Genomic DNA, 14,341 nt, shown 5'->3' with positions numbered 1-14,341 from the left:
GAGGTCGTGGGTTCGATCCCAGCTCCGGCCTCCCTGTGTGGTGTTTGCATGTTCTCCCCGTGCCTGCGTGGGTTTTCTCCGGGTACTCCGGTTTCCTCCCACATTCCAAAAACATGCATGGTAAGTTGATTGGATACTCTAAATTGCCCCTAGGTATGATTGTGAGTGCGGATGTTTGTCTCTGTGTGCCCTTCGATTGGCTGGCAACCAATTCAGGCTGTCCCCTGCCTACTGCCGGAAGACAGCTGGGATAGGCTCCAGCATGCCCTGCGACCCTTGTGAGGATAAGCGGTATCGATAATGGATGGAAACAGCAAATATAGATTTGTAGAGCTGAATATTTCAATGAAGTTGAATGCTACTTATTTGACGGTTTGAATGAAAACATGAGCATTTTTGCTTTTATATCCAGTTGTACCTCTTTAAATGCATCTCTGGAAATCTTAGTCCTTTTGATTCACAGTTAGTATCACAGGGGGAGGAAACACAAACTGTTGTAGTTTTGGGGGTTTTTTTGTTTTGTTTTTTATGATAGGACAACACGCTCGGAACAATGTCCATAGGGAGGTGCAGACCCTGAGTGGACATTCATTTCTTTGTAAACAGCGCAATTTCTATCAAAATAAAGCATGCTTTAACAATTGCGTTGACTTCTCCAGATGCATTTTCTGAATATGAATGCATTTAAAACAGACACAATAGACATGCCAGTTTCTACAGATCCTAAAAAACATTAATTGGACACTTTCTATCAGTGATTTTAATGAGTAATGACCACAGCAACATTTAAAAGCGCATTTAGTGCTATGTTTACATGCCATTTAATGTGCTGCGGCTGATTAATTATACAGCTCGCCAATTGATGGAGGTGCACGTGGCTGCAATAAATGTCTGGTGGCTTGCTCAGCAAGACCAAAGCAGGAATTTAAAAGTCATAAACTGATGTTGACATTCTGCTCCTGCAGCGATGGAAAAACGTATTATATTTTAATATGGATGAAAAGGGGTGTCCACGGGAAGGTGTTGCCGATAATTATTTGTTGATATTATTATTATTTGTTACTTGTTGCATGTTGCATATGTTGCATTTTTGCTGTCGTTTGATTCCATTGCCTGTAAGTTTAAAATTAGGATGTGTTTATCTCATTATTATTACCATGCTGTTTTTCATTATCATCATTATCATGATCAGAAATTTGGAATGAGGAAGTAATTAAGTAAAGTAAAATAAATGTTCTTATTTGGGAATTTCATGATGAAAATTTCCGAACTTTACTGTAAAAGTTGTGAATTAGTGGGATTTGTAAATTGGAGACAAGACTGGATTCCCTCTATCCCTTTTTGAACATGGAAGTCCCTATTTTCTCGCGAAGCCCACATTTAGCGCAAACTGCAGTCCATCTATGTGCATGGGAAGAGTTTTCTTTCTTTTGGTATTTTCGTAGGTGGGTGCAGTCAGAAATGGGGGTTTGCGCCATTGTGGGAGTGAGCACAACCGACTTGATTCCTGGCCAATTGAAGTGGCTCCTCTCATTCCCTTTAAATTCAGAGCAATAGAGGCGTTCGTTCTTCAGGGTGTAAGCTAGGGCTGCTCGATTAAGCGATTTTGAACCGTAACCAAATTTTCTGGATAAAAGGATGTTAAAAACGTTCAGAATCGGCACGTTCGAATTTGTTATTCTTGGTGTATCTAAGCCACCGTAGTTTCCTCTGCATTTCCACTTCCTCCCACGAGCGCGCAGTCCGAAACAACGACAGCATCTATGGCTACCGGCGATTCGGCAATTTGCTCAGGCAAGTGAGCGTTTAGTTAATAAATCGGGCAAAAACAGATCTGTAGTGTAGTGTGTGCCCCGCGTGTACAATGTAACCCGTGAGCAAGTAACTCAACGTCTGAAAGTCGTCCCTTTTTTTTCTCCTCTACAAACGGACCTGCATCCGTACTTAAGCATGACAGTGCATTGTGTTAACGAGAGACAGTTTTGAACTAATAATTGATTTATGTTTAAGTAAGACCAGGGAGAAAGGTGAAAGGCTAGTCACTAGCTGGTTGGCAAAATGACTTGCTGACAGACTGTTTGGTTTACAGACTTGACTGTCTACCTTCTCTCATGTAAATGATTTCATTTCAGATAGTATATGCAATTTATTCTTTCATTATTGGTTAATTAAGAACAGATCTGAAATCTATTGTGTAAGTAAAATACGGTTAATCCCAATGGATTGTTTTGTGTGTATTAAGTAGAATTGACTGGCATTTTGAGTTCAAAGAAAGATTGAAGTTTGAATAAAAGACATTCAAAATACTTCATTTTTCATTATTTTTTATTTTACAAAGAAATCGTAATCGTAATCATAAAATCGGGTTTGAGAGGAAATAATCGGGATTTTCTTATTAGGCAAAATCGAACAGCCTTAGTGGAAGCATTACAGACTCGCTGAAGTCCATGCAAAGGTGCAAAGAAAGTAATTTGATAAGGAACCGCATGAGGATCTCCATTTGGAGATGATGTAAAGTTGGCCATTGCAAAGTGGCCACTTGGAGACCGCCTTCAAGCCCAGAATGTGTGACACACAGTTAGTGGATATACTGCAACCAGAAAATGGTAATTGAAGGTCAGAGTATTGCTTTAACAAAATCATTAAGAAACCCCTTTTAGCCAAGCAATCTTCTCTCAGTGCGACCATGCGTTTTTATTAGATGTAAACGACACATAACAGCCCCGCGCAGTTGTGAATGTACTGTACGACGCCTCATTTCTCATCCTGTCTTTGTTTGGCACTTTACGTGGGCGGGGGCGGCGCAAAGCAAAAAACTCTGATCACTAATGTATTCTGTATTCGCACAAAGACTCCGGGAATACACTCAAGCACGCATTCAAACGCAACAGTTTTCCACCTGGAGTTTGCCAGTTGAAAAAGGGTGTCAGCATCAGTTAAGAGTGTCAAGCAGAGACACTGTGCCTGTCTACAAACGTTAGATTGCACATTTAATCTCTATCACTCAGCAAGTCAATGCCTCGGGCTGTTTTATGGAGCGTAAAGCATTCCGATAACCCGGGGGGGTCGTGAGCGGCTGCCAGTGTGTATGTGCCATTTTGGCATGTACTGAGAGAGCGTTCCTCAAGAGGTAAGATAACATTTAGCTCTCATATACACTAAGAAAATGCTCACACACCCACACGCACACGCACACACACCAAACTCTCATATGGACCAAAAATCCTCACACACACACACACGCAAAGTTTCACACACACCAAGACAACTTTGACTTAAACTATAAATGCTCTCACAATCCAAAACACACACACACCCCAAAACTCTCACTTGTAACAAAAACCTCTCACACACAAAAACCTCTCACACAATCACAAAAAACTTTTATACATTGCTCACGCCAAAAACTAACTTTCATGAATAAAACCCCCCAAAAACTTTCCCTCACATCAAAACCTTTAGTGAAAAAAAACCTTACCTTTCACACACAACAAAAACCTCCTCAGACTCAACAAAAAGCCTCTCATACAAACACTCACACATTTAACAAAAAAGGTATACCGAAAGACTTAAGCACATCTTACCGCCCCCCAAAAAACTCTCACACACACTCAAAAATTCTCACACTAACCAAAATACTTCTCTTTCACATCTCAAAAACTGTAAAAAAAAAAAAAGTCTAAAATAAAGAAATCACAAGCACCACAAGAAAACCTTGTGTCATACAGGAAATCTTTCACGTCACAAAATATCTCTCATACAAACCCAAAGAATATCAAAACACTGCTCATTCACCCCAAAAAATCTCTCACACAGAGAAAAACCTCTCTCTCTCACAGGCACGCACACCAACAAAACCTCAAACACACACATACAGTAAACACACACAGACTAAAAAAACTCTCACACTCAAGAAAAAAAAAACTTTCACACACACCAAATACTGTAATCTTTCACTCACACACGAAAAAACTCTCACCCCCCCAAAAAAATAATCATACTCGCCAAAATAACTCTCATACAACTCATCAAAAAGCTTTTTTTCCTGTGTATGAGCGGCTATTTTTGACCTATAGGGCAACTCATAGTTCCTCTATTATTTGATCATCTTTTAGTTGGATGTGATGTGGTGAGCACTTCGCGCCGGGCTTACCCGCAGAAAGGAATCGAGCGCGCCATTCTCCATGAATTCTGTGATGATGAGGACGGGGCAGCTCCGTGTCAGCACGCCCTCCAGCCGGATGACGTTGGGATGGTCGAACTGGCCCATGATGGACGCCTCGGCCAGGAAGTCCCGCCTCTGGCGCTCCGTGTAGCCTGCTTTCAGGGTCTTGATGGCCACCACCATCTCCCTGCGGCCGGCCTGCTTAAGCCGCCCGCGACACACCTCGCCAAATTCACCTGAGGTGATACAAGGGGCGCAGCCAAAGTGGGGCGTGGGGGACGGAGGGCGGGGTGAGGGTGATGAGGGAAAAGGGTCAAGTGAGTTTAGGAAAGAATAGGAGGGCAAGCTGGAGAGTGTACGAGGGGAGAGGGGGTACTGGGCTGATTTGAGTGAGGTCAAGTGCTTAACTGTGTGTGAGTGTTTCGGTGGGTGTCGAAAAATACAAGTGGTGGGCCAGTCAGATTGGTTGGTCTGAGCAAAACCTTTTACAGCCAACTTCGACTAGCAAAACACATGAGTAGCCATCTGCACAAATTAATTAGTACAGTGTTCCCTCACTTTTCGCATGCGATATGTTCAAAGCCAACACCCCGCCCCGCAATACGTGAATTTATATAAATTAAAGGTAGACTTTTTTGTTTTTTTTGCTATTTATTAATCTACTGAGCCACAACAAAGCCCACACTCAGTTCCCACCCTTTTAAACCAGGGGTACCCAAGTGCGGTCCTTGAGAGTCCCTATCAAGCCGTTTTTACATGTTTCCCTCCTTCACTACACCTGATTCAAATGATCAGCTCATCAGCAAACTTTGCAGAAGCCTGATCATGATCCCAAACATTTGAATCAGGTGTGTTGGAGGAGGGAAACATGCAAAACAGGCTGGATAGGGACTCTCGAGGACCACACTTGGGCAACCCTGCTCTAAAAATATGACACTTAATAAATTTAATAAGAAAAATGGTTGAAAAAACAAATAAGATACTATACTTAATAAATAAAGCCTTTTATAGGGATGAGACAATCAGTATGAGGAACACAACCCATGGTCGATTAGCCAATAGTAAACCGAGTATGGATTTTATTAGCCATTAGAATGGTCTGTATTATTTCGTCTTGATAAACAGCTTTGTGTGGCCGATCACATTGCGAGGCATCAAGCATTACTGTTCAGCATTTTTAGGAAAAAAAAAAAATCTGTGAAAAAAATTGAAATCTGATAAAAAACAAACTACGAAATATCGAGGTACAACAGGAGGTAAACCACGTAATGTACAAGTTATAGTCACAAATTATAACCGCGCAATAGAGGGAAGCCTTAATGACCGAATTGCGAAATAGTGAGGGACCACTCTACATTTAACTCATTCACTGCCGTGGACGTTTATATTTGTCAACTGGAATCCAGCAGGTTACTGTCATCAAGGCAAAGCGCTAGGCATGGAAGATGGTCTCACCCAGCTTGTCTGTGAAATTCATGTTTCTAAAGCATTGTAATTACTAACACATCCTGTAGATGGTGGTGTTGCATTGCTTTGGATTTGAGATTGGCACCGCTTTTGAGTGGAAGATAACGATCAGGCCATGAATCTTGGTTTGGCACGTCAATTATGAGGGAGAGAAATGCCAATAAGTTGCATATAAGTTATATATTGTGTCAAAGTCACTGTTCTGCTTGACACATTTCTTTTCACAAATACCTTGTTTTCTCCACTTTTGGTCAGAAACCGGAAACTGCTTATGTGGTCTTAGAACACAAATTTCTGTGGGTCTTGAAAGATCAGTCCAAAAGCTGTAAAATACTGTAACTGTGCTTTGAAATCGGCTGGCAGTGAATGAGTGAATAATTAAAACATGTTCTGTGAGTATAATATATTTTATTTACATTTTTCCAGTTTTTCTCATGTTATTGGATAAATACTGGTTCTGGACTGCTCCAGATGATCTACACGGCAAAGTTGTATACTGTTATATTGCGTTTTGATAGTGGATAAGACACCACTAAAGGCACAGGTACCAAATGCATGGACCACCACTGCAAAACTGGAGAGGCTACTGTGGCAAGCGCTCAGAGGGTAAAGATGTTAGGGAGCGAAGGGGTGACTGGTCGTGATCGAGTGTGCAGTCTGGGAGTAGTGTAGGAACAGCGTGGACGGGTGAGGAACTTGGGTGTTGTGCGTGTGGTGCCTGAGTCCAAACATTTACAAAAAGCAGACAGAAGGAGGAGAGAAGTAAAGAATAGGAAGGGATAATAGTCGGTCATTCAGAGGTGAAATAAGGGTAGAACATGCTGCTGGATGGATACAAAAACAGATTGAGAGGGAGGGAAAGATTTTCACCTCAATCCTTCCCTTCCCACCCGCATATGTCACGCATGCACGCTCTGAATCTAAAGTCCTTTTTCTGCCTTCAAGGCCATCACACAGAACAAACCAGAGGGCTTGATGGCACACTCCTGTTCAGATAAATCATTAATGAACGTAACTCATCTGGCCGTCCCTTTCGGACAAAAGCAGCGGAGCTATTCACCTGCGCCGATGACTTCTTCAATCTTTATGCAGGAGATGTCGATTTCCTTAGCAAACTCGTGGATTGCGTCATTGGGGTCCTCGTAGGTGAAAGGGTCGATGTACACTTTTACACCTGGAGAAACTGAGATGTAGATAAAAACAACAACAAATGGTAAGATAGAGGCGGACCTGTTATATAAATGACAGTTTATTCACGTCCCTGTGAATATAAATCTATATATATCATATAAATGTTTTCTGAATTTGACACCCCGAAGAGAAGAACTTTGAACACAAACCTGCCAAATTTGAATGCCTTAAAAACATCACCACTTATACAAAACGAGGCTTCAAAAATGTCAAAAATCAAGCTATTTTCCCCGCTCTCAAATGGTGTTTGCCTGTCTACTGAAACCACACCCTGGTCAACTGTCAATCAAATACCACTGCTATGACCTGAAAAAGCGGTAGTTACTTTGTCTAGCATTTGTCTAGCATTTGTTTTAGCAGAGAAAACATATTCGACGAAGTGGTTGCAGGGCTTTCCCACGCCGCGACAATGAGGCGCTCTAAAGCAGCCACACCAATGAAAAAGCCCCTGTCGACACACTGGTGGTCAAGTCGCACACTCATGGCCAACGAGGCGCTCTAATCCGGCCACGTCAGTTTACTATGCGTAGAGAAGATGTATTTTCACGGTGCAGGCATATGCCGGATAACCGCTGATGCAAACAAAGTCTCTCAAGTTATTTTTTTGTGGGAGAAGGACGATTTATGCCAGATGCCATTTTAGCAAAAACATCAGGAAAACTGAAATGGTGAAAAACAGACTCCAAAGTGAGTACTACATAGTTCTCGCTACTTTGCACATGTTTTCAGGAATCAAACATATATAATGCATTTAGAAACACTTTTCTGAATTTCTACCACTAATGAGGAGTTTTTATTTTATCTATTTATTTATTTTTATTCTGACAGTTAGTCTTTTCATTTTATGGCTAAAAACCATTTCATAATTGGTAGGTTCGAGCAGGGCCTGATGAGCATCACATTTGAGACACATTTACAAACAGCAGACAAAACCATTTAGATCCAACAAGGACATTGGGCCTTTTCAAAGATAATAATGCTCAGTTTTGGATGACACTGTGAGAGAGGTATTAATCTAAAAAAAACATGCTCATTATCATTGTTTGAGTTTTTGTTTCTCTTCAATGTTTTACTCATCTTATCTAGCAACACCAGATGCTCTATGATGAATACCGCAGTGCCTTTCTATACCAATCGAGCCATCGCAAATTAATCATAATAAAAATGATTAGACCCTGACAGTGACAGTTTCCATTGTACTAAAGTGTCATTTGTTATTATTAATCCCTCCGCTTTTTTTCCTTCATAAACTTCCACATTTCTCAACCAGTTTAAACCATTCCAAAGTCAAAGAGCCCTATTTTCGTTCTGGGCGCAAGTCTAGCGCAAAGCGCAATCTAACTGTGCGTATGGGTGGAGTGTTCCATATTTTTGATGACAACATTCCACAATCAATGCTACTGACCTTTTCCTTCCACATTTCTTAACTGATTCAAACCAATTCCACATTTTGCATAAAAAAACAAGCAAAACAAAAAAACGCCACTCTGACATGAATGGAGACATTTTCCAATTGAATATTTCTTGAAATATTCATCCGATTCAAACTTTTATTACAACTTGAATATTTTCAGCTCATTTGTGAGCAGGGTTCTAAATTAACACCCGCTAACCCGCAAAATGCGGGTTGAAATTCGTTTTGGCCTGTGTTGATAAAAATTTACCAGCCAGTTTGGATGATGGCTGATGGTTGAAAACAAGGAAGAGAGAAATGAGAACAAACTAGCTCTGTTCTCCCGCCTTCACACTCAGCGTAGAAGGTAAAAAGAAGTACCGGAAGACAAGGCAGGCAAATGACACGGGCCGTGTCATGTGTTATTTTAGTCGGCGCCGCAAGCTGCTAAAAATGAATGGCCGTAGTTTGGACACGCCGAAAATAATCAAATGGAGAATCGTCTGGAACCGGAATCATTGAACTTCAAATGATGCCCAACGCGCTACTCTAATGCTGTTTTGTTCTCGGTCATTTGTACCCTTAGCAGTCACTCCTACATTTCCAATAAATACTATACCGTAATACTACATAATGACGTTTAATACACGCAGGCCACTACAGTTTCGCACTACAGTCGAGAGTGCAACCAGCGTGAGAAACAAACTAATAGTGTTAGGGAGGTAGATAAAAATAGCGGAGCTAAAATAAAAAAAAATAAAAATGGGTAGTGGATTGGATTGTAACCTTAGGGAGTCACCAGACCCATTAGCTGGTGTTAAAAAAAGTTCATTTAGAACCCTGTTTGTGACAGATTGGAAACTAATTTTAGCATTCCAAAAAATTCCCGATTTTTCGGTATTGCACATTTTCCGATACAACGTTCTCAAATCAGTGCAGATATTTTACACTTTGTGATCCTCCTTCCACATTTATCAACCAAATCAAACTATTTTCATGATATTATACTAGTCATAAATCCTATAGTTCAACAGTTCAATTAAACACAGCATTTCAGTTTAGCTTTTTTTTTTTCCAATCAATTTTTCAGCAGTCACGCGCATTTTCTTCAGAAATTGCATTCTGTACTTTGAAAACGAAATTAACATGGTTGTGATTCATTTTACAGATGACTGTGATGTAGTCCAGAGCTTATTCGAGGTTGAAAGCACCTCTAAGTTGTACAGATGACTATCACAGACTAAAAAGATTAGCCCATGGTCAGTGATAAAACGAAAGAGTTGTGTTGTTGTCATGTCAAAATCACAATTCATGTTCTGTCTCTGGGTAAATGTTGAAAGAGCACCCTAACAGCATATTTAGTTCAGTTAATGTAGGAAGAAAAACAACACACAGCAAAACATTGTCCAGATTGAATGGGGGGGATTGTGCAAACGCAAAACTTGTTTCCTGCCTGGGTCAGTTGACTTTATTAAATCAGGTGGTTAACAGTAGAGGCATGACCAATAAAGCAGAGCTGCAGAACACATAAACTTACTGTATTGCTGCAGTTTCTCTGTGTACTCCAGCTCAGAGCCACTGCGCTGCTTCCTGTAAACAAAATCACGTTAACATTCATCAGTCTTGACTTTTTCCAGCTATACTTTTTATTACCATCAGATAAATCCACTGGCTATAATAACAGCTTTGTTATTTGCTTCAACATTGGCTCTATTTCCATACAGTGTAGACTCACTCTATGGAAGCATGCACCGGAGGGAAGTCAGTAAGTACAAATACTTTGTTTGTGGAGCATACGATTTTTTGGGACATATCTGTACTTTATTTGAGAGTAAATTTTTCAGATCACTTTTAGTCCCTGCATTTGAAAACAGTTAATGAAAACAGTTCATAATTCTTACTTTGTAAAAATAGACTTTTTACTACAGTATTTTCAACATCCTCAGTTGATGAAAAGACAAATAACAAATAGCGAGAGGTAAAGCAATTGAGATTTTGATTGATCTTTGTGTGTTATGAATTGGAAAAAGACAGAGACAGTAATATATTCCCAACCATGGCCTTCTTTAATTTAAAAGAATTGTTTGATGTTGGCCTCAAAAAGGATCTGTGACAACTGTGTTGTGACTTGCTGCCATCCTAAAAGCTACCAGATCCGGGTCCTCAAAAATCTAATCTAATCTAATATGAAAAAACGCATACAGGTATGGTGTAAATTTACTGTTGTTATCATTACCGAATTTATAATTGTCTTTTGTTAGTGAGTTTCCAATGCTAACAATGCTATGGGCACATGTTGTTTTGATAGTGTAAAAGTGGGGGTAACTCAAGCTAGCTCTTAAATAACAAAATACGACAAGTAAGATGATTTTTAAACTTTTTTTTCTCGTAATTCTCGGTATGAGCACTATGTAAGTTAATAGAGGAGGAATAATGTTTTGTGTGCAGATCTTTTTTTTAGTTTCTCCAAGTTATCAAAATGGGTATTTGACGGTTGGAATTCATTTGCACTTTTGCACTCAAGTACGTAACAGAGTACTGTATATCCTTCATTATTTTTCCAAAAAGAGGGAGTTTGCAATCTTCCAAACAAAAAAATCACTATTTGTTCTTTTCTGTAAAATTGTCAATATGACTTGTCATTAGTAAAATGATCATTGAAAAAGTCAGCCCTCTTTTACCTTACCTAGTACATCAAATTTCATTTTAAAGATACCGTCACGCCTAAGGAAAAACAACCAATCAGAGAAAAGACTTCTCTGAGGTTCCAAACATTCTCGTGCACTTAGAGCACACCCACAGTGAGCACACCCCTGCGGACTCGTGCTGTTACGCTGTAACTTGTTACGTTGGGTGCTTTGCTGATATGGTGGAATATCCATCTCTGGTTCCCAACAAAAGTTAAAAAGAATTGGAAGTAAAAATGGGGCTGGAGACAGTTGAGAGGATTAAGAAATAGTTAATCACCTCTGTTTGATATTTAACTGATTTAAAGATAATGAAAGGAATCACTTTGAGTCAGCTGTCACCACTCCAACAGCGGTGCAGCCCTCCCTCTTGCAGATCAACCAGCCTAGTGGCATGTGTGAAATTACCAGCATCAAGTCAAACCTGTCTCTACACAGAATTACGCTACGTGCGCACGATTTACGCCCGTCACGCCCTTAGTGCAGGGGTGTCAAACTCATATTTGTCGTGGGCCACATCATAGTTATGGTGTCCCTCGGAGGGCCGTGACAAATGTGAACCCATAGAAATGTATGATCGCCTTATATTATCACATATATGCGACAAAATTGATGTATAACTAGTTTGGAAATCAGAAGCCAATAAATAGTCCGTTCAACAATTTTTCAAGATATTTTAAAGGAGAGATTGTTAACAAATGTTTGAAATATCTCATATGTAGTGCTAAAAGTGAAGACAATTTGAAAGTCAACACACATGATTTGCCTTCGCGGGCCACATAAAATGATGTTGCGGGCCAGATCCGGCCCCCGGGCCTTTAGATTGACACCTGTGCCTTAGCGTTTCAGTAATATTCCATTACGAATAAGTCATGCTACAAATGTAGCAGGCATGGCTAACATCGGCTTGTTTACTGTGCACATTACATACAGTTTACATCTAACTACCATTGTTAAAACAGCAACCCCTGCCCCCTTTTAAATACCAGAGTTGAATCAGTACTTCTACTTTTGCCAGAGGCTTTTTTTAACACTACACAAGTACCAGTACTTCAACTTAAGTATGTGTGTGTACATGTAAACGTGTGAGTGTGAGTATTATTTCCACCTCTGAAGGCATGTAAACATTTAATTAGCCCCTTCGTTCAGACTCTAATTAGCTAAATGAAACACGTAGTTCACGTTGTCAGTGCTGCGCACTTACTTGAGGCAGACAACAGCAATTACCACCATGGCAACAATGACCACCAACCCTGCAGAGGCGGACCCTATGATGAGAGGCAGCTGGTCCTGCACAGACTTCTGAGGATCACCTGGATCGAATCACACAAAAGGCACAAATGAGTACCAGGCAAAGCGTGGCTGGAGGGATTAGGACAGTGTTGTGTAGCACCTGGATAGCAGAAGCCATTAAAAATGTCTAGCTATAAAACCGTAAAGCGTAGCAACAGATCACCCCAGAGATAAACAGAGGTCTTACTGTGCAGGCTGGTGCTGATGTCCATGGGGTTGCTGTAGCGACCATATCCTGCGACAGTGCGAGCTCTGACCTGCACGACGTAGGGCGTGGCGGCCCTCAGCCCTTCCACCTTGGCTGAGCTGTGCTGGGATGTTACGGTGTGTGACATAGCCTGGCCCTGCAAGACATGACGGTTCATGTTTACAGATCACTTTGCATCATCACGAATAAGGACGTTTTTCTTACGACTGTGGTGTACAAGCAGGACTATGCAACTGAATTGATAAAGGTCATATTTTGAATTTCAAATGGCTATTCACGGGGGATAGGGACAGAGCTCTGCTGCGAGTAATTGATGCCCCCCTCAAAAAATCTTTATAACAGCCTATATCAATAGTTGAAACCCTAAATATAGCAGAAACTATGACCGCAAAACACTCAACATTACCCTTAAAACAAATGACTTATTACTAGATTTGATGTCAGAAAAAAAGCATATGCGGTGATTACACTGTGTAAATTCCATTCCATTCGAAATAGGGGTTGAACATATCGTTGATGTGTCAACTTTACGACTCTGGAATTACATTTAGTGCTTGATCAAGCGCCAGTCGCGAGTTCTGGCAACAACACGGATGCCTCGCTTAAGGAAACAGGAGGTGCGACCGCACAGTGTCGACTACAGATAATCTGAAGTCTTTCATCCCTTACTAACAACCTAACAAACAAAGCTTCTCTGTTAGTCGAAACATAACTTCATCATACTTCCTTGACACCAATTCCTATTTAGACAAGGCGTTTGTGGCATCTTGTGGTATTTCAGATAGAGTTCATCGTGAATATGTGAATTTTTGGGTAGAACACTCTGAATATGTGGCGGACTAGTGTACTGTATTGCATAAAAAGTCATCAAAATGAAAAGTAAGCTGATCTAAGCAAATCTTCACTCCATATAATCAAAATTAATTATCTAAATATTTAATGAGACCAACTTTTTAGTTTTACTGTAGTTTTCGGACTGGAATATTGTTCTTACTTTGGCTGGAAAATTCACAGTGGCAATATTCAGGATTGCAAATGTGAAAATAAAAGTCTCTGCTTTTTAAACAGCCATCATCATGCAAGCATACACTCCTGTTGAGAATTTTTCTGCAATATGAAGGTCGTTTGACCGTCGGAGGTCATAAAAGGAACACATTAAACCTTACAGGCCCTTGCCGGGAATTTGATCAATACCAACGATTCAACATCGCAGGAGCTGCTGAGGCCCTCCATCAATAGAAATGACTCCCTTACACGCACCACTTTAATATTGTATTTCCCAGCATCTGGAAAAGATGAAGACTCCAACTCACCCTTTCGTGGTATTTAATCTCGTAGTCCAGAATGACCCCATTAGGTTTCTCCGGGGGCAACCATGATAGACTCAGGGTGTCTGCGGTGGAACGCATCAGATGGACTGTTGGTACTGCGGATGGTGCTGCAGGGAATGCAGCAGAAGCACATGTTTTACGGGGGAAATAATCTGCTTCATTATTTTGATGAATGACACAAAAGCTCCAATATCTGTGTGATATTAGTTGTGTTTGTTTGTGTCTTGGTGTAGATCAGCTTCACCAGGGCTGAAAAGACACTTTTGCCCTTTCCTCGTCTGTTTCTCACTCAAGGACTACAATGTTGTCCTTTTGTCCATCCGCCTTCAAATCAAACGTTCCAGTCGGATCTTACAAATTGAATCAAAGTATAGATTTAATAGGCTCAACTGTCCAGCCGTAGTGGTTGAAGAAATGGTGCGTGTTTCACATTCACTGCATGGGTTGGTGAATCCTAAAAGTGACTCATCTCATCGCCATTGTCTGCGTTCCATTAACCGCAGTAAAGTGGATTAAGTGTGGGTTGATTTAAGTGATTACAGTGTGTGAAAGGTGCTGAAAAACTTTGCTTGGCCAACGCATATGAAGGTGACATTGGAAGAAGAG

General features: G+C 40.6%; 1 protein-coding gene across 2 annotated transcripts in view; it reads right to left on the bottom strand.

Moving 5' to 3' along the window:
* Positions 1-14,341, bottom strand: part of ephb3a (eph receptor B3a) — a 71,562-nt gene that overhangs the window by 20,671 nt on the left and 36,550 nt on the right. For both annotated transcript variants that reach the window (XM_086042727.1, XM_086042728.1), the window contains exons 6-11: positions 13,718-13,842; positions 12,384-12,540; positions 12,108-12,216; positions 9,754-9,806; positions 6,693-6,815; positions 4,154-4,401 (exon numbers count right to left, since the gene is read on the bottom strand). In XM_086042727.1, the coding sequence (XP_085898853.1) occupies positions 4,154-4,401; positions 6,693-6,815; positions 9,754-9,806; positions 12,108-12,216; positions 12,384-12,540; positions 13,718-13,842 (815 nt within the window). The remainder of the gene's footprint in view (positions 1-4,153; positions 4,402-6,692; positions 6,816-9,753; positions 9,807-12,107; positions 12,217-12,383; positions 12,541-13,717; positions 13,843-14,341) is intronic.

The sequence above is a fragment of the Filicampus tigris genome, chromosome 10 (genome assembly GCF_054856515.1).
Source record: "Filicampus tigris isolate MCC_2025a chromosome 10, RoL_Ftig_1.0, whole genome shotgun sequence".
NCBI lineage: Eukaryota > Metazoa > Chordata > Actinopteri > Syngnathiformes > Syngnathidae > Filicampus > Filicampus tigris.
This window is presented reverse-complemented; position numbering and strand designations above follow the sequence as displayed.